Source organism: Arachis stenosperma, chromosome 4 (assembly GCF_014773155.1).
Source record: "Arachis stenosperma cultivar V10309 chromosome 4, arast.V10309.gnm1.PFL2, whole genome shotgun sequence".
Taxonomy (NCBI): Eukaryota; Viridiplantae; Streptophyta; class Magnoliopsida; order Fabales; family Fabaceae; genus Arachis; species Arachis stenosperma.
The window spans coordinates 13,587,472-13,609,135 of record NC_080380.1 but is presented as its reverse complement, the minus strand read 5'-3'; the positions used below and the strand labels follow the sequence as shown (position 1 = coordinate 13,609,135).

At 32.1% G+C, this 21,664-nt stretch overlaps 1 protein-coding gene across 1 annotated transcript; it reads right to left on the bottom strand.

Moving 5' to 3' along the window:
• Positions 1–9,467: 9,467 nt before the first annotated feature.
• LOC130976435 (stilbene synthase 1-like) lies at positions 9,468–11,278 on the bottom strand. Its single transcript, XM_057901303.1, has 2 exons — positions 10,991–11,278; positions 9,468–10,659 (listed from the first exon to the last, which is right to left on the bottom strand). The coding sequence occupies exons 1-2, from the start codon at positions 11,166–11,168 to the stop codon at positions 9,668–9,670; spliced, it is 1,170 nt and encodes a 389-aa protein (XP_057757286.1). The 5' UTR covers positions 11,169–11,278; the 3' UTR covers positions 9,468–9,667.
• Positions 11,279–21,664: the final 10,386 nt, after the last annotated feature.

Genomic DNA, 21,664 nt, shown 5'->3' with positions numbered 1-21,664 from the left:
TTTACGCAGCACACCAACTTATATGTTTTATCTTCTACACAGTAAATGCACAGTTACCTTGGAAAATATTGTAATGATACTTGATATCCCAATAGATGGTATGCTAATGTTAGAATTTACAAATAACAACATTAGTGACCTCAAAAATAAATTTATGATACAATTTAGCATTGTACCTACTGTAGTTGATCGTAAAGGAAGCAATGTCAAGTTTGCATGGCTTTGCACCTAAATCACCGCATGTAGTTGGATACAGCACTCGATAGACAGATGTACATGAAGATTCACATATTATTTATTTGGGACAAATTTGTTTTTTGACAAGTTAGGATTGTTAATCTACTGGAAGTTCTTGCCTTTGTTCCGAAATTTTTCTAAGATTAGAGATTTTAGTTGGAAATCTACTTGCCTAACACATTTATATAGAGCATTATGTCGGACATCCTATAACATACCTTGAAAACAAGGTTATTCCCTTAGTGGAATTCCAACGTGGCCTCCGCCATATTAATTCTCACAAGTTCTTTCTAATGTGCATCCTAATATATGTTGTTCACATGGTCCAATCATTCTCATGCATTTCCTTTTCTCCATTTCCCTTGCCATCCAATCATGTCTACTGTTACCTAATATCAAATTTCAAAATTTCAAATTTCAAAATATGTAATGTCCAGATGATTATTTATTCAATTTTTTCTTCCTCACACTCTTGCTCTCCCTTTTTTCTACTATAAAAAAGCCATTAAAATGCCTCCATTAACCATAATACCCCAGCTGATAAATTCAATTTTCCTCACTTCTCACGCTTTGTGTCGTCGATGCTCTCCATCGTCGATTTAGTCAGCTGTGGTTGCAGATGCTTCCGAACCGCCTTCATGCCGCCACTGATGTGCGTTGATCCCAAGACCTGCAATCGTGGTGCCGCCTGGGTTCTCCCCGCCTCGGTGATAGGTGGACTCCTCTGTCTACGTTCTGAAGTTGTTTGTCCCCCCAAGTAGTGATCGCTCTGCACCCCGTATCCATTGGTTTGGTATAGAGTACAGCCCCCAAATTTGGCAGATCGCCGGCAGCTTTGGTGGAGCACGTAAAGTTTTCTGAAAATCCCTGATGATGACGACATCCCCTTTATGAACCTTGACACTCTTCTCCCTCAACCTTGCGCATCTCCATTGTTGCATAACAAGATCGACGCTACTTGGAGAAATAACCAGAGAGCGCTATTTGAAAAGTACTGAGTGTCGGGGCCACAGAGAGCATAGCAACGACGACCAGAACAGAGCGGGGAGATCTAACCGGCAGCCAGAGCAGATTTGCATGGTTGTTATTTTTTTTGTTTTAATTAATAAATTAGATAAATTATGTGTATGATTATTATTTGTTTAATCTGCAAATTCTAATGTTTCAAATTTAAATTTTGAATTGAAAATTGATTTAAAAAAAATTCGTTTGTATATATTCATTTTCATTATCCTCACAGATCACATTTGAAAATTGATAATGTTTCAACCATTGCGTGCATTGTGCTTTCTGTTTTCTAGAAAAATAACTAAAGTTCTCAAAAAACTTGCTTACGTGACTGATAAATCTGATAGGAGAGCCCTTGAGCAACTAAATGAGTAAGAAGATTCGGTACTTCATTATACTTAATGTTCTATGCTCTTTTTTCTTTTTGATTTATGTTGAAGTCATGTGCTTTCTCTTGCTTATTTATTTTTCAAAGAATTGTGTGTTGTTTTGCCTATATATTATGACTTAATTTTTTTCATTTGATAGACATAATTTTGCTTTATTATTATTATTATTATTATTGTTATTGCAGCTTACTACTAATATTGGTTAAGAAAGCCTAGCATGGATTTATCTTATGATTCACTTCTTTTAGTTATATATAATGTGTTTAAAATTCCAGCAACATGGAGTGAAGACCAAATACAACAGATAAATCTGAAATTTTAACAAGGGTGTACCATGTCTGAAGCTTGCTAATGAGGTAAACTATTGATGATTTATTATCTATTTTACAGGTATTTTATTGTTACCATTGTAAGGTTTCTGGGTCACCCTTCCAGTTTGGCTTATTACTTAAAGCCTCACTAATTGATTGTGTTTGTAGTTTATGATAATTTTCTTGGTGTAACTTGATTTTGATTTGGCAGAGAACCTCACTGATTGTATGGATGTTCACATAAAGAGATGAGCTGTAGGAAAACAAAAAACCAATATGCAGTGCTATCATCATTACAAGATAGTCAAGAATGCACCATTTCTCTTTACGATTTTGGAATGCACCTTTACTACCGTATGTTCTGACTTGCATTCTCTTTAGGGTTTTTAACCAGATAGTCAAGAATGAAATTATAGGCAAGATTGATCACTGAAGATTGTAAATTAGAAAGAATGTACCATATATGTAAATGAATGTTGCTATTTTTTATTAAATTATTAACCATGTGACATGTACCATATGATGCTCTGTGTCTTTCAACTATTATCATGCAACTAATCATTATATGATTTAACATGTTATTTATAATGTTAATAATGCTTTGATACTGTTCAAGCACATTTAGTGAGATAAACTTAGTTATATTATTTATTTAGCTCGATTTCCCCGACCCTTAAGTGTTTCATCCAATTGCACAATCTTACCTCATGTATGCAATTGTTAAATTTTGGATTCTGCCAAGAATTCTCTCATTTTTTTTCCTGCTTTAGTTAGTAATTTTCTTTCTTTGAATAATGATTAATTTCAGGATTTGTTTGCCATTGGTAATGGATGCAAGAAGTTAAAAAATCTAATACTAAGTGACTGTTATTTACTAAGCCACAAGGGTTTGGAAGGAATTGCTACAGAATGCAAAAAACTTATTGAAATCAATGGATGTCACAACATTCGGGCTTTAGGGCTAGAATCTGTTAGAAGATCTTGCCAATATATATATAAAAAAGACAAAACTCGGCTAAAAAAGGATTCCAACCGGGAAAAGACAGCAAGAGATTTTGTAGAAAGGGGCTCGAAAGCTGATGAGGAAAAAGCGATGAGGATTAAGGTGCCGGACGTCATCCGCAACGTCAAGATCGTGGTGCACAGTGTGTACTTGCCATTTCCACATATATTAATCCTGTGGCTGCGGCTTACGACAGTATCCTAGGAGGATCAGAAGTCTCAGGAGGAGATCAGACGATGGAAGGAACGTGTGCTGCTCCGGGTGGGCATGGAGGAATAGTGGCTGCCAAAAAAAAGGACCTCCATATTGTAGTTATATTGAGATATATTTCCAACTTGAAATTTATTGATATTGAAGTTGGGGTTCAAGCGTAAAACAAGGAAGAAACCTATGTAGTGGGTTCGACTCCCATTATACGCGATGTGGCGAAGATTGCTCGTTATTCCTTTTACCTGCCCGAGACAACATAAGGAAGCATGGGACACATTTGGTCAAGTTTTTCATTGTTTGCTGTGTTTGTTTCTCTTTAGGATTTTTCTGTTTATTCTTAGTTATTGTTTGCTGTGTTTGTTTCTCTGTATATTGCTAATATACCATTTCATTGCTTTTTGTTTCCTGTAGAGCATATTATTTTTTTAATTTGTTCTCAATCTGGTTTATGTGTTTGTTACATGTCTTTGGTTGCTATAAACATTAGCTATCCTATATGAAACTATTTTTATTACACTTCACATCATTACACTTCTATATGAAACAATTTTCATTACACTTCACATCATGACCCTTATTACCATATCACTCCTACATGAAACTATTTTCATTCCACTTCACATTTCATGACAGTGTAAAGTTTTTTTTTCTTATTTTTAAGCTTGCTTCACATGTACATACTTTCCTGAAATTTTAGTTTTTTTAATTTTAAATTCAAATTTAAAATTAAAAAAGGGGATCTCTCCATTCTCTGTTTTTAGTTTTTTTCTTTTCTTCCTCAAAATTAAAAAAGGAATTCTCTCCATTATTTTTTTCTCTTCCGTTCAATTATTCTCTTCTTCTTTAGTTCTTATTGGTCTCTTCCGTTCACTTTCTTAAGATACACCTCCACTATCAGGCGGTGGCACAAAGCTTTGTAGGAAATCTGATTCAATCACAGATTTGTAATGCTTTGCGATGACGAGTTATGTATATTTCTTATTATTTGATCTAATGTATATCTTCTAATTTTGGTAATATTTGAAATATTATTGTTGTTATGCATATGCATCTTTGTTTGGTATATAGTTGTTTATGCAAAAAAGACAGAATCTCATTATTGTTGTCGGGAATCTATTTTTAATTCGCCAAAAGGTCTTAACCTCTTTTCCTCTTATATTCAATTTGCTTACAATATACAAAATCAAATGAGATTTCTTATGTCAATGCATGTCAAAAAGTTGGACCTTCTTTCACAATGGAACTTCGTTGGAGAGGTTCTACATCATCAGAAATTTTTCTTGTATGTCAAAAAGCGCAGATTTTGTCTTCAATATCGCATAGTCAAAGGGAGTAAGGTCAAATTTGTCGTCCCTGTTGATGATAAAAAAATCAATGAATTTAGAAGTTTTAAGTATTTAGTATTTATTAGGATTTTCTCTTCCATCAAATACTATAGACTTTTTTGGTTATTCATTATGCAGTTAATTTGTTTTTATTTCTCATTATTTTTTTTTATTTATATATGTAATGAATATATTTATTTGAATACAGTAGTCTAATTATCATGTTTATTATTTTCTTCTTTATTAATTTTCCTTCTCAAATGTTTTATACATAGCTTTTATTGTATTCTTACATAGTATCCAAGTTTCTACTATGAAATTGATGTATTCTAATTATCAGATGACTCAGTGAAGCGATATAATAATTTGTTAACTGATAAAATTTATAATTAAATCATACTCATGTAATCAAGTTAGTTTAATCACCACCCGTTTTAAAATTTCTCTTATATCATATGTAATGGTAATTTATATACTACTGAAAAATTATATAATTCTCATAATATGTTTCTACTAGATTTCTTCAATAAATATATAACTATTTGTATTCATGTATCGTCCTGTATGCCTAAACATAAAGCGAATTATTATAATACAATGCACCCAAACCATATATCCATTAATATTGAACTTGCTATAATAACTCAAATTTTTATTCTTAAACACAATTTAACACTTTCATGTCGTATATAATTTTTGTAGTATTGATCACAATTATATATTTAGTTGTTACTTCAAAGTATTGGATTAGTTTCAGTGACTTCTCATTTATTTTGCACATAAAATAGCTCAATCAATGTTTTGACACTTATTTTATACTAATTTATTTTAATGAATTTGTACTCCACTCGATAGTTTAACCTTTCTCTGAATCATACATTTTTGTTCTTTTTTCACTATTCCATAATAGTACATAGTATTCAATTCTTTATCTACTTTACTATTCACGCCATTATTTCTTTGTTTTCATATTTGGTTACATGTGTCACTTAAGTCGTACATTCTACTTGATTTTTTTATGTACAATATCATTATTTATAATTCCAATCATCTATCTTGATTTTCTTTCAACCAATCATCTTAATTGTACACCATCATTATCTTTGTATTCTTCTTCATTATTATTAATTTTTTTGTGAAAGTCATGATGGTTGTTCACATTATAAATATTGCCTTCCTTCAATTTGTTTTACCACACTAAAACAACTTTTTCAACATCATCATCAAATTAATTTGATTATATTTTTTATTGTTTTTTTTATTTTAAACAATAATTTCATCTTTTAACTTGCTAAAAAATATTAAAACTGCCAAAAAAAAGTCAAAATTACTGGATAAAAGTCAAAATCTTAAAAGTGTGGTCAATCTCACCAAACAATCCAATTTATTATAGAACACTCATACATATGTTATTAACATAAAAATATTTTCTTAATAATAATTTTCATTAAATTTACCATACCCGTGCATCGCACGGGACAGTTCACTAGTTATGTTATGATTACAAGGATGTGGATGGCACTTTGGCACTACTATGTGTATAGGCTTGAGAATGGTTACTGTTCCTAGCACTAGTTCAATCACAACAAAAATTTTCGCTTACGTGCAGGTAAAATTACTTAATATAATATGTTAATATATATTATTTAATATGCATGTATTGTTTAAATATATTATTAAATATATCAATTGTGAAATTAAGATTTTATTTTATTTCAGTTGGATTGATTGGCGATCGCAATTTCAAGGATATAAAAAGTGGACTATCTCTTATATCAGGCTGTTACTAGATGATATTCTTACAGATGGGATAAATTTTTTATTCTATTTAATAGTGTTTCTATTATTGTGCATCTTTTATTTATATTTATACGTTCATTTTGTTATGTTTTTGGCTTTTTGTAGTTTGTGTGAACCCAAATTATCATGATCATTAGGGGTGCACATTAAAAAATCAAAATGTGGTTAACCAGTTAAAAAATCATAATCACATTTTGGTTAACCAATTTAATAAAATAATTTTAAAATTATATCTATATTTTTTAAAATTGGTTAACCAAAACCAATTTTAAAAAAATTGGTTAGCCAAAACCAAAACTAAATTTTGAAAAATTTTAATTTTAATTTTCTAGAGTAAAAATTCAATTTAAAATTATTTTTTTTAGAAAATCGGTTTTTTTAATCCAAAAATCAATTTTTTTGTTTAAAAACTGGTTTTTTATCCAAAAATTGGTTTTATTTTTTCAAAAAGCAATTATTTTTCAAAATCGGTTTTTATTTTTATAACCGGTTAAAAACCGATTTTTAAATTTTATAACTGGTTAATAATTAATTTTATCATATAAAACCAATTTGGTTAATTAACCAAGATTAAATTTTTTGTTAACCAAAAAATAAGTTTGGTTTTATGTTTTTGGATTAACCAAACCATGTACAGTCTTAATGATCATATAAGGAACATTGTAGTTCCAAATGACATCTTGCAGCATTGCATAATATAGAGTGCAACCGTGCAATATGATAAGTGCCCTCAACTATTATATCATCTTCATCCACATCTTCATTTGGACCAGCAATATGATAAGTGCCCGAAAATTTCTTTTCGCTTTTAGTGTTATAAATCGTCCAGTAATTGTTAGATTCCGATAAATAACCTCAACTAATTCTTTTAACTCAATTATATAACTCGATAACTGACACTTGTGTCCGTGTTTGCTGGTAGATCGAGAATATCCCTTACATACTTGCTTCATTAGCCAAATACATTATTTGAAGCTGAACAAAACCATCAAATACTAACACAGACTGTCTACAAAGAATATTTGTAACTCTCTTTACTACTTGATTATCAACATACATATTGACAAAATATATTCTTAGATTTCTTATATGTTATTGCAAAAAGAATAACAAAATCACATAAATTTTCACACACAAAACTCACACCTTCAAATTTTTCAGGAAAAATTTGATCATTATAATATATTTTCAATCTAGCATCTCTCCATTTTTATAATTTTACACTCTTAAGGATAAAACCTCTCACACTTACACTCACACTCAACCTAACAAATCTATTCTTCCTTTTATAATACTCCAGTTATATTTTTTAAACAAGAAAAACACAATACGCCTCCTATATAACGTCAATATGCCCTGTATAATGTCAATACACCTCTTGTATATTGACAATAATTCCGTGTATTATGTTTTTAATATTAAAATGACACAATACGTCTCCTGCGTCTTTTATTTTTAAATATTTAAAAATGCAATACGTTCTCTGTATATTGCTACAGATAAATTTGAAAAAAATTTTGCTACAACAATTTGTCCACCACAAATGGTCCTATCCCAAAATTTTAAAAAATACATAAGATCTAATAATTAAATGTTATACCAAAACCTGATAAATATCTAAAAAGACAAATATCTAAAAAAAACAGCAACAAAATTGTTATTTTTGCAAAATTGACTAATAAATATATTAAAGCATTAATGTTCTTATTTTGTTACAAAATGAAGATTAATTAATTTTTTATTTAGATAAAAAATTAAATTCCTAAGTTTTTGTAACAATTTATTAAAATTAATTAATAGTATTTTATTAACATATCAAACCAAAAACATAAAAGTTTATTAAAATTTTTAAACGAAGACGAGAAGAAGAGAATACCCGTTCAATAGGTAGTCATTGCTATCTCTATTCCTCACTCATGTTATTAACGTATAATTAATATGCTAGTTGCATGTACTATTGATATATAAATCATTCGGCAAAATATATCACATTTGTTTAAAATATTCCACTATTTGTGTCAACATCAGCATGCAATAATACATCCCCTCTAGTGTATGTAATAGGCATAGGTCGTTATTATGTTCTTAATTGGCAACTATATAAATATTATTTTGTTCATTTCTTAATATATATATATATATATATATATATATTCTCTTGCTAAGAATTATTAATAAAGATGCATGAAGAAAACATAACCGAATAAGAAAAATGAATTGACCAAATTTGGATTGCCTAATTAATACCACTGCATCAAACGTATGAAATAGGTGATGCTCTAGTGCTTTACCTAGGGCGGTACAAATATGGATCCAATTCACAAGATCTACATTATTTATTTATATATATTTGAAATTTACAGGTATAATTCGATCCACAAATTTATTAGATTATATCAAAATTCAATCTGTACATAATAAAATCGAATAAGAAATTTTGAATATATATTCATAATCCAGTCTACAAGTAAATTCTAATAAAAAATAAAAAATTAAATTATTTGATTATTTTATTTTTATTATTATAATTGATATAAGTTTGGTTGTTTTATTTTTATTATTCATAAAATATTATTTAATAATATTTTAAAAGTAAATAGATATAAAAGAGTATAAAGATTATTTTTTTATTTCTGGATTTTTTAAAGATATTTTTAAATACAATAATATTATATGACGAAGTTATTTTAATAACTAAGTTCAATTAAATTAGTCAAATAATTTATTATTATTAACACAATAAAAATCAGTTAAAGAAAAATAAAAAATGCATAGAAAAATAAAAAATTTAATTGTATTTAATTTAAAAAAAATAAATTAATTAACACATTCCACTAATCTTATTATACATAAAAAAAAATCGTGAGCAGTTTTGTGCACTAATCTATTATGCTAATTTAATGTCTGTAACTCGGACAAGATGATATGATGAGTATTCTTTTTCTATAAAATTAATTTTATTATATTCGAACTTGGATAACAACATATTAAAAATTAGACAATAAAAGTAACATTATTATATAATTATATATGAGATTACAAATACATAATACATCAAGCCTTGTACTACTATCATACCAAATACTTTTTGACTTTATCTTCAATGAAACCTCATGCGAAGGCGCTTATAGTTGTTTTTAAATGAAATTACAAACCAAATATTAGTATATATCATGTTGCTCAATTGAAAAAAATTTGATATATTTGTTAAGTAATAGTTACAAACGTTGATAATAATAAATCTTCACAAAAAGAATTACGTTAGACATTTTTGTCTAAGTTTTCACTCTGCTAACAATACAATCAAACCCTTATTCTTAAGCAAAAGATAATTATTAAAAAGTAACACAATCACATATATGCAGTGAGCTATAATAAACTGCATCATATGGCCACACTACGGAGAACAACAGTTTCAATAGTGAGACCAGGACCAAAACCGAAAAGCACACCCCAATCAAGTCCTTCTCCGGTGGTTTTAAGTCCTGCTTCAAGTGACTTCTTTCTCATCAAATCCATAATGAAAAACACACACGCACTTGACATGTTACCATAATTGCTAAGCACATCTCTAGTGGCTTTCATCTTCTCTGGCTTCAAGTTCACCTTCTCTTCAACTTGGTCCAAAATTGCACGTCCACCAGGATGTGCAATCCAAAATATTGAGTTATAATCAGATATACCTAGTGGATCAAAAGCTTTACTGAGTGCATCATTGATGTTTTGTGAAATAATATCCGGAACACTCTTGTTAAGATAGAAGGTAAGTCCAACTTCACGAAGGAGACCACCGATGGCTCCATGGCTGTTAGGGACAAGTTGTTGATCAGTTGAAACAATCTCAAAGAGAGGATTCTCAACCTCTGGAACAGGATCAGAACCAATGATTATCGCAGCAGCTCCATCGGCAAACAATGCTTGCCCTACAAGACTATCCATGTCTGTCTCACTAGGACCACGAAAAGTGACTGAAGTATTTTCAGAACAAACAATAAGCACACGAGCATCCTTGTTGTTTTCAGCCAAGTCCTTAGCCAAACGAAGGACAGTCCCGCCAGCGAAGCAGCCTTGGTGGTACATCATGTACCTCTTGACGCTTGGGTCGAGCCCTAAGAGTACGATGAGTTCGTAATCAACGCCAGGCAACGCAACGCCGCTGGTGGTGCAGAAGATCAAATGTGTGATCTTAGACATTGGCTGACCCCATTCCTTGATTGCCTTAGTTGCAGCCTCTTTTCCAACCCTTGGTACCTCCCTAATCATCATGTCTTCCCTTGCATCTAAGGACGGTGCTTTGTATGCGCACATGTTAGGATTCTCCTTGAGTATTTCTTCCGTTAAATACATATGTCTGTTCTTGATCTGTGTTCTCTCACCTGAAATAATATGTAATTCACATCCATCAAGTTATTTGTCAAATATAAAAATTGTTTATCACCATTTTTATTATTTTTTGTCACATTTGTAAATCTTGAGTTATTTTTGTAGTGATTTGAATTGTTAGATGCTATTTTAATAGTTTTTCCAAACTTATAATTATAAAAATAATTTTCTCATTAAATAGTTATTGTTATTATTAATATTAAGCAATAAATATAATATATCGTATAATATGTTAATTATTACGTATTAATTAATATAAATGTAAAACGATGAATTTTTTTTTGATAAATATTTAAAATAAAACAAAACTATAAAATTACATACAAATGCGTTGAAATTTCTTCTTGAGGTCGGTCATATGCTCGCTATTAGTTACTCTAAAATAGTAATCTGCGTATGTACTCTGATCAACACAGTTTGGTGGATTTGCTGTGCCAATCGCTAATACGGTTGCAGGACCTTCTGCTCTTTGAATCTTGTGGATGTCACTCGCCGACACCATCTTTAATTTTCTTAGCTGTGTTTGTTGGAATAGCAAAGCTTGGCTATGTTGTTTGGGATAGCAAAGCTTATTAGCTATGTTCTTTGGGATTTTGGTGAAGACTTAGGCAGGGGGAAGGGGGATATTTATATGCATGAGAGTAGGGGCATATGTGGCATTGAATGGACGAAATGGACCATACATAGAAAAAGCGTGCTCAAACGATGTTCTCTGACTTCTTGTTTGTTTTATTATTTAATTCATGATATTGTGGATGGCGGCTCAGATTGGTGGTATATTTCTTTAATTCTTTATAGTGCTGTATGTATATATTTTGTGTTTGGTAGAATATATTGTATTTATTTGTTGTTTCGCTTTTTTTTTTCTTTTTATGGCAATCGACTTTGATTTGGTTTGTTAGAAATATCATAGTTTTGGGTACACGTGCTTTTTATTACCATTATATCCATGTCATGTTGAAATTAAATCTCTCGAATTAAAAATGTTTGTGAGTTACTTATTAGCATGCGGTACTTAATTATGTTTACTTATAGTTAAGTAATCTTATTATTTTTATATAAATTTCGATATTCAAAGACGATGTATTTGACTGGGTGTGTGAGGAGTTTGGTGGATGCTGACAATGAAGAGTCACTCCCCGCCTCTATATATCTACCACACCACATGAGTCGGGCCTTAATTAATTAGTCTTGCATAGCTTGTACATATTAAACAATAATATAATCTTTTGTATGTATTTATATGTTTTATATTTAATTTTTAAAAAAATATTATATTTATTATTTTTAAAATATTTTATATTAAAATATATTTATGTATGTATATATTAATATATTTATTACTTTTGCATTTAATTTATTGAGTTTAATTAAGAATTAATTATCTTTTAGCCACTATTAATATTACTTTGAGTCGTGTGCAATTCTGTTTATTTTAGGTAGCATTTGGCTGGATTTGATGGAGTTTCCCCAGAAAAAGAGAAGAAGGCGAATTATGTTGTCAACCCTGACCTCTCTGCACTCAAACCTAAATAACTCAAGTTACAGAGGTCCAATTGACGTGATTCTAGTGACTTTGAAAATCTAACTTTCAGAGCTTTCTAACGATATACAATAGTCTATACTTCTCCATCAATTCGGCCAAGGCTGCGCCTAACTTGAGATTTCTCAAGTTAGGCATGGATTATTAAGGAATCAAGTGGTCCCCAACTCTCCAAGAAGCAAGCACGCAATCTCCTATTAATTCTGATTTAAACTTTATTTTATTTAAAAATAGGAAAAGATATTATTTAGTTTTAGGAAATATATTTTACATTAATTAGGATTAGATATAAAAAGGAAAAGAATCTCATCTTTTCTCTTCTACCTCATTCCACAATTTACAGTCTTTTCAGAATCCTAGTTTTTCTCTCTAAATCATAAGCAACTAAACATTCACTGTTAAGGTTAGGAGCTCTGTCTATTGTATGGATTGATACTATTATTTTTCTATTTTAATTCATGTACTGATTTATATTTCAAGAATTGTTTTCGTTCTTTATCTTATGAATTTGGGTGGAACGGAAGTATGACCATTTTTCTAATTGAGTTCTTGTATAATTTGGAAAAGCTCTTTATTTGAACAACAACTTGAAAACATATTATCCTAAATTTCTAATTATCTGGACTTAACGGGATACATGACATATAATCATTTTATATTTGGGTAATTAGGATTTCTGTGGCATATAAACAAGAATTGAATTTCACCCTCTAATTGGAATTAAATGACCAAGGAATTGGCGATTGATAAATTTTAGAGGAGACTAAAAAGGTCTAAGGAGTTAGGGTTTAGTCACATATAGTTTGTCATGAATTAAATCTTGTATGATTAAAATAGTTAGTAAGAAAAGTCAATCGAAAAATAGATATCTCTGAAGCCTTAACTGTTTCTCCATATATTATTCACAACTTGTTTACTGCTTATTTTCTGATATTCTGAATTATTGTTCAATGCAATTTGAACTCTCAACACCATTTTCTGTTTGTCTAACTAAGTAAATCACTTAACCATTGTTGCTTAATCCATCAATCCTCGTGGGATCGACCCTCACTCACCTGAGGTATTACTTGGTACGACCCGGTGCACTTGCCGGTTAGTTTGTGGTTGTAAATTCCGCACCAAGTTTTTGGCGCCGTTGTCGGAGATTGACTATGATTGACAACTACTGGTTGTTTGATTTCTTAGATTAGGCGTTTTTGGCTTTAATTTTATTTAACTTATTTCTTTAAAAAAAATATTTCGATTTATTTTATTTAATTTTTTTTTTGCTTAATTTTTGAAATTAAGTTTGGTGTCCCCTTAGTTGTTTTACTCTTCCTAGTTATTTTAGTTATTAACTTTGAATTTTATACTCCGTTTTGCTTATTAGTTATTCTATTTTATTTTATTTTATTTTATTTACTCATTTTATTTTCTTTATTCTATTTTTCTTTTATTTCGTTTTCTTTTATATTTTATTTTATTTTCATTTTTTTCTATTATTTTTATTTTTCTTTATGTTCTTTCTTCTTTACTTGCCTGTTTACCACATGGTGCGTTAAATTCTATTTGGTGTTTTGTGCTAAGGAAAAGTAATGGAAAGAGATCACATGAGTTACTACTCACACCCAAGTAGTGATTCATATTATTGTGGATGGAGGAACTATCCAAATTTTGATTGGCAAAGTCAAAACCAAAGAAACTTCAGTGCTCCATATTCCAACTATCAAGAATCACCATTTCCATATTCATATCAAGAACCACCATCTCCATATTCATACCAAGAACCACCACCTCTCTATCCATATCAAAAACCATCATCTCTCTACCCATATCAAGAGCCACTATCTCCCTATTCATACCAAGAATCATCCTCTTTTTATTCTTATCAAGAATCATCATCTCCTTCTTATTCATATCAAAAGCCACCATCTCCTTATTCATATCAAGAACCATCAGCTCTTGAGTTTCTAATGAAAGAATTCTTACATGATATAAGGACGAGTGTCAAAAATGTAGAGAAATATGTGCAGTTGATTATCAAGTCCCAGGAAGAGGAACAAGCAAATTCCTTCCCGAGAGATATAATGCAAGATCCTATGAAAGAAAGTGAGGAAATGAATCAAAGGAGTTCATACTCCAGTGAATTAGAGAACTCTCCACCCTCACACATGGAAGAAGAGAAAGATGCAAAAACAAAGGAGAAAGATGCACAAACAAAGAAGGAAGATGCACAAACAAAGGAGGTTGTAAGGGATGAAAACAATTATGGGAATCTACACTCCAATGAAGCAGAGAACGGCATAGAAGGTGAGTTTATTGAACCACCAATTCAAGAAATTTTTGATGAAGGGTACACACCAACCATCACACAACACCCAAATTTTGAAATCAAAGAAGTGAAGGCAACCAAGGAAAGCACTGAAAAGGAGATTGTGACCTAGAAATAGAAGAAAATATCCATGAAAAAGAGAAGGTTAGCAAAAAACAATCCAACCTATACCCCAACAAACAAGGTGAATCAAGCTAACCACAATAAAGGATAGTTTGTTAGAAGAAATTTATATCAGGGGGCACTAATTTTCACCTGTCGCCCCTTGGAGACATTTCTTTTAACCAACTGAAAGAAGAGGAAGAAAATTTAACAATCAAGTGTCAAGTTAGTGACGGTAAAAAAGTACTTGTCGGGAGGCAACCCGATGTTCTTGTATCCTTAGTTTATTTTCTGTTGCTTTAATTTTGTTATTTATTTAATTTTCATTGAATTTCTACTGTTTTTTCTTTGTCTTACATGTATTTGGACTATGCAGTGTAATTAAAACAGAAATAGGAATCTAAAAAAAAAGTTTCGATACTTTGAAGTGATTTAATTCGGGAAGGGTGGCGCCTAACTTGGCTCCATCAAGTTAGGCGCCATAAGGGAGTGCAACATATGAAGTTAGGCGCCAGTGAAAGGAGCTTTGTCAAGTTGGGCACTGAGTGTAGAGCAAGCCTCAAGTTAGGCGCCCAAAACCCCACGTTATTAGGCGCAAGCTTTAATTCCTAATCCCTTATGATTTGTTTAGCAAATCCCCACTCCATCAAAATCAATTACAAGATTCTTTTTCTTTTCAACCTTCCAACCCAGCAAAAACCACCCGTAACGCTTCCCCCCCCCCCCCTCTTATATGTACATATATATAGATAGATACCCCCCTTCTTATATATAAAGTAATAATATTAATAATAAAACAAAAAAAAAAAACAATACAAAATAATATATATATATATATATATATATAGATATGTTAATTATTTTAACCTCTCTTATCCATTTATCATTTTATTCTTGTTTTGCTATAATATTTGTTTTTACTCTTCTGTACATCTTTCTATGTCCCTCCTTGTTTTCAGTTTTTCTTTGCTTGAGGACAAGCAAACTTTTAAATTTGGTGTTATCGCTTCGTTTGTGGCTTTTCAGTTTATTTTAATGGCACCAAAGGGAGACGAATCATCTTCACGGAGGAGCACAGCCTAAAGAATAAGACGGCCACTAAGATAACTGAGGTGGTTGAGTTCCTTTCATTCTATATTTCTTCCCGTTCTTATTATGTTATATTCCTGTTTTCTACTATTTTACTTGGTTTTTGCATGATCCTATGTTATTTCAATTCCTAGGTTCCAGTTTATTTTGCTATTTTTATTCTGTTATTTGCTTTTAGTCTAAATAAATAAATAAATTTGTCTCATGTATCGCTCACTGAGCTTGAATCTAAAAAGAAAAGAAGTGATGTATTGCATGACAAATTGAGTTTATATTTAAGAGTAGTCTTCTTTACTTAAATGTGGTGATATTTTTTGTGATTCTGAATGCATGACTTGAACAGTGCATATCTGAATTTGAATAAAAGGATATTGATGTATAAGGAACAGGAATTTAGAGAACTATTATGAATTCTTTGAAATTAGTGAAAGCTTAATCCTTGAAGTAAAAGAAACAGCAAAAGAAAAATAAAAGCAAGGTCCAAGGTTCTGTGCATCAATAACTAGGGAGATCAGACATGATTAAAAGCTCAAAGAGTTGTTTCCCTAGTCATATGCTTGTGGTGTGAATTTGTCAAGTAATCCTTGAAACAGAACACTAAGAGTTGAGATCAAATGCATTTAACAAAGTATGCCAAAGGCTTTGAGCACCACTGTCTGGGAGTAACTAAAAAAAATCAGAACTTAAAGAGAGTTCCCCAGTCAAGTGCTTGTGGTGTTTTTGTGTCAAGTGAAGTTTGAGACAAAATATTTAAAGTCACGGCTAGACTCAAGGTGCAAAACACCAATTCATTGAGAAGTAAAGGATGTATGCTGTGTTCAAGGATTAAATTGAAGTAGAAAAGATTAGAGAATTCATAATATTATCTGGATTCTAATTCCGAATGACAGTAACATCCTTCTGATTCAAAGGAGATTGAGATGCCAAAGCTATTCAGGATTGCAGTTGTAAATCCCACTATAAGAAGAGACATGAGCTTAATCAAACTCTCATTCTCATACAAATTCACATCCTAAGCCTATATTAGTTTGGTTGCTTGAGGACAAGCAACAATTCAAGTTTGGTGTTGTGATACGTGAGCATCTTCCCTATCTTTTCCTAGTGAATTTGTATTTAATTTATTTATTTTAATCAAGAATTAAATATCTTTTAGCCACTATTGATGTTACTTTGAGTCGTGTGCAATTCTGTTTATTTTAGGTAACATTTGGCTGGATTTGATGGAGTTTCCGCAGAAAAAGAGAAGAAGGTGAATGATGTTGTCAACCCTGACCTCTTTGCACTCAAACCTGAATAACTCAAGCTACAGAGGTCCAATTGACGTGATTCTAGTGGCTTTGGAAAGCTAACTCTCAGAGCTTTCCAACAATATATAATAGTCTATACCTCTTCTCCATCAATTCAGTCAAGGCTGCGCCTAACTTGAGATTTCTTAACTTAGGCGTGGATTATTAAGGAATCAAGTGGTCCCCAACTCTCCAAGAAGCAAGCACGCAATCTCCTAATAATTCTGATTTAAACTTTATTTTATTTAAAAATAGGAAAAGATATTATTTAGTTTTAGGAAATATATTTTACATTAATTAGGATTATATATAAAAGGGAAAAGAATCTCATCTTTTCTCTTCTACCTCATTCCACAATTTATAGTCTTTTCAGAATCCTAGTTTTTCTCTCTGAACCATGAGCAACTAAACCTCCACTGTTAAGGTTAGGAGCTCTGTCTATTGTATGGATTGATACTATTATTTTTCTATTTTAATTCATGTACTGATTTATATTTCAAGAATTGTTTTCGTTCTTTATCTTATGAATTTGGGTGGAACGGAAGTATGACAATTTTTCTAATTGAGTTCTTGTATAACTTGGAAAAGCTCTTTACTTGAACAACAGCTTGAAAACATATTATCCTAAATTTCTAATTATCTGGACTTAACGGGATACGTGACATATAATCTTTTTATATTTGGGTAATTAGGATTTCTATGGCATATAAACTAGAATTGAACTTCACCCTCTAATTAGAATTAAGTGACCAAGGAATTGGCGGTTGATGAATTTTAGAGGAGACTAAAAAGGTCTAAAGAATTAGGGTTTAGTTACATATAGTTTGCCGTGAATTAAATCTTGCATGATTAAAATAGTTATTAAGAAAAGTCAATCGGAAAATAGATATCTCTGAAGTCTTAACTGTTTCTCCATATATTATTCACAACTTGTTTATTGTTTGTTTTCTTATATTTTGAGTTACTGTTTAATGCAATTTGAACTCTCAACACCATTTCGGTTTGTCTAACTAAGTAAATCACTAAAGCATTGTTGCTTAGTCCATCAATCCTCGTGGGATCGATCCTCACTCACCTGAGGTGTTACTTGGTACGACCCGATGCACTTGCTAGTTAGTTTGTGGTTGTAAATTCCCCACCAATTTCTCTGGTAGTTGGTCTTCTCAAATAATTGAAGTAGTTCAAGATGTGCAGTCTCCTCCAACATTCAAGAAATATCATCCCTTATGGGTACTAAGCTAGTTGCATATAGAATATTCATTCAATCCTAAGATACCACCTAAGGTCGCTACAAGAAAAATATTGAGAGCTGTCGAATTTATTGTCGGATTTGGAGTTGGGCATTAGCGGCGGTTTTTTCGTCAAATTTACCATCAAAATTGACAATAAATTTGTCACCCTAAAATATTATCATCGGAGTTGATGTTCCGACGGTAATGTCGACGACGAAAATTGGAGGGAAAAAATTTTGGCGCACTAACTACCATCGAATTTACCGGTGGGTAAATCCGACGTTGAACCTTGTTTAGTGAAACGCTGCATTTTGGTTACACGCACCACATTACCGTTAGATTAATCCGATGGTAAATCTGATGGTAATCGTGCCCTAAATTCGAATCGCAAACCCTCTTCCCCTTTATTTAAAAATTGGTTTCTATCTCTAATCTCTCACCTTCCTCTCTCTCTCTCTCTCTCTCTCTCTCTCTCTCTCTCGATCTCTCTCTAACCTCTCAGTCACTCTCTAGCCTTATGCCGTCATTGCTAGAATCTCCGTTGCTGTGCTGCTCTGCCGCCACTGCTCGAAACACCCCCTTCTCTATTCTCTATTCTTGCCGGTATTGCCCTACTGTCGCTAGAAAGGCTGCCACCGCTGCTATTCGAACCGCCCATTTCTGTTCCAGGTTTTCTCTCTTCTCTCTTCTAATTAGTTTAATTAAATTAATTTCTGTTTTAGTTGATTTTAGGTGGTTAGGGGGTTTTCATTGAATCGGTTTTTCATGCTATTTAATTTCTGTTTAGTTAACCTTAATTTCATTTAGTTAGTTGATTTTTAGTACATAGTTTAGGTAGATTAATTTCTATTGTAAATTGATTTTAGGTGGTGAGGTTAGGATAATTTAGTTAGATTGATAGGTTCTGATCTCTACTCAATGTCTTTGGAATTATTATCTGAGATTGCCGATTCTTGTTGCTGGGATTATTTGAATTGGTTTGAATCATTAATTCTGTGTTTTACTATAAAGGGAGGTCTTATGGAAGGTTTTAGAAAAGAGGAGAGTAAGGATCGCATATATTCGGGCAATTAAAGACATGTATGATGGGGCCACAACTAGTGTGAAGACTCAAGGTGGTGTGACAGAGGAATTTCCTATTGGTATAGGATTGCACCAGGGATCATCCTTAAGTCCATACCTTTTCACATTAGTCTTGAAAGTACTCACAGAGCACATCTAAGAGCCTGTGCCATGGTGCATGCTTTTTGTCGATGATATCATCCTTATGGGAGAGTCAAGGGAAGCCCTAAATAAGAAGTTGGAGTTATGGAGAGAAGCTTTAGAAGTGTATCGTCTGCGCATAAATTGTATCAAGACGGAATATATGGAATGTAAGTTCAGTCTGAGAAGGGAAAACCCCAATATAGAGGTGAAAATTAGAGAAAACATCCTACGAAAAGTTAAAAGTTTTAAGTATCTTGGGTGCATCATACAGGATAATGGAGAGATTGAACATGATGTAAATCATAGGATCCAAGCAGGTTGGTCAAAATGGCGGAGTGCATCTGGTTTTATATGCGACAAAAAAGTGCCTCTAAAACTTAAAGGTAAATTCTATCGCATCGCTATAAGACTGGCTATGTTGTATGGTACGGAGTGTTGGGCGGCTAAAGGGGAGCACGAACATAAGCTGAGTGTGGCAGAGATGAAGATGTTGAGATGGATGAGTGGTCATACGCGATTGGATAAAATAAGGAATGAAGATATAAGGGAGAGAGTTAGAGTAGCACCCATCGTGGAAAAGATGGTTGAATCGCGTCTCAGGTGGTTTGGACATGTGAGAAGAAGATCGATAGAACATCCAGTCAGGAGGGTGGATGAGATGGAAGATGGACAAAGGGCGAAAGGCAGAGGAAGACCTAAGAAGACCATCCATGAGGTGGTCAAACGAGATCTACATGTAAATGGTCTCTCTGTAGACATGATACATAACAGAGCACAATGGCGTCGTTTGATTCATGTAGCCAACCCCACTTAGTGGGACAAGGCTTTGTTGTTGTTGTTTACTGTAAATTTAGCTGAAGCATTATTACTGAATTTGTTTGAGAAATGCTTAACTGTTTTGATTATTTGCTGGTTACTGTTTCTTTGTTAGAAAATGTAACACCTTAACTATCAAAATGTCACGCTTCCGACTACGTCACTCTGATAGCTTGGGTATTACAACGACTCTTATAATATTTAATACTAAAATATGAGCATGTTCAAAACTTAAACCGAATTTTTCAAAAATATACATTCATACTTACAATATAAATTACAATACTCACAGGAAATACATATATATATATATATATATATATATATATATATATATATACATATTAATTTACAAGCATCTCATATCAAAATCCTATTCCTCTTACAAAACTTGCAAAGTTAAAGGCAAGGGAAACATAAATACTAAAACAATACAAAAATATCATCTAACAGAAAAGAAATAAGCTCCTCTGAACTTCGTCGTCCGTAACCTGAAAAAGAAAAGACCTGTAGGGGAGTGAGAACATCATTCTCGAAAGGGTTCTCACTATAGGGTTGCAGAATTACTATAATAGGATACGCGAGATAAAATCGTTACAGTGATTAATAACTGCCTTATGCATCTTTTCAAAACCAAAGATTTAATATCAAATTTCCGAAATCCTTTCTGAAGGAGACAACCATCAATTCTTCAAAATCCAAAAGCCTTTCGAAAAGCCTTTCCCAGACAGTATGAATGACCAAGCTGAACCAAGCATAGGTTCATTAAGTCTATGCTGAACCAGTTTAGTTTTTCATACTTTTCTAGACCAGAAACACAAATCAAACACGGCCTTCGGCCCACCTCATAATCAACCACGGCCCTAGGCCCCAACAATCCAAACAACAACCAATCCACTACAATCCAACCAATTTTTCAGTCACAAACACAAGTAGGAATGTTCAAGCACAAACAAACGGTTACTTCAAATAAAGCAAATAGCAATTAAATATAATTAATTACATAGGCAAACCAAATACAATATGCACACCCAAACAATGTCACTTAAATTCATATGAAGCATGCCTGTCCTAATGGCTGATGAGTCTTATCTGTCGGTTATAAAGCCAACCCGACAAGTCCTGGTACCTAACGATTAGACTGTCCCTCTGCCGTGCATCACCAACTCGTGTTTTTCACAATCATAATTGTAAAACCCGGTTAATTAACGGCTAATTAACCCATAAATGAGAATTTATTCTAGAAAGCCTAAAATGTGATTTTTATGGCTAAATGTGATAGAGGAGACTGAGACGAGAATTTTGGTACCAATTTTATAGAATTCGGACCAAGATTGGACCGAACGGGCCAAACCGGGCCAATTGGACCCAAAGTGGGCCCTTGGCCCAACATAACTTAACCAAAACCCTAGT

Excerpts from the sequence above, each read along its gene's own strand:
- LOC130976435 (XM_057901303.1), bottom strand. The coding sequence starts at position 11,168 with ATGGTGTCGGCGAGTGACATCCACAAGATTCAAAGAGCAGAAGGTCCT. Across the intron at positions 10,660-10,990 it reads GAAGAAATTTCAACGCATTT|GTGAGAGAACACAGATCAAG; the intron begins GTATGTAATTTT and ends ATATTATTTCAG.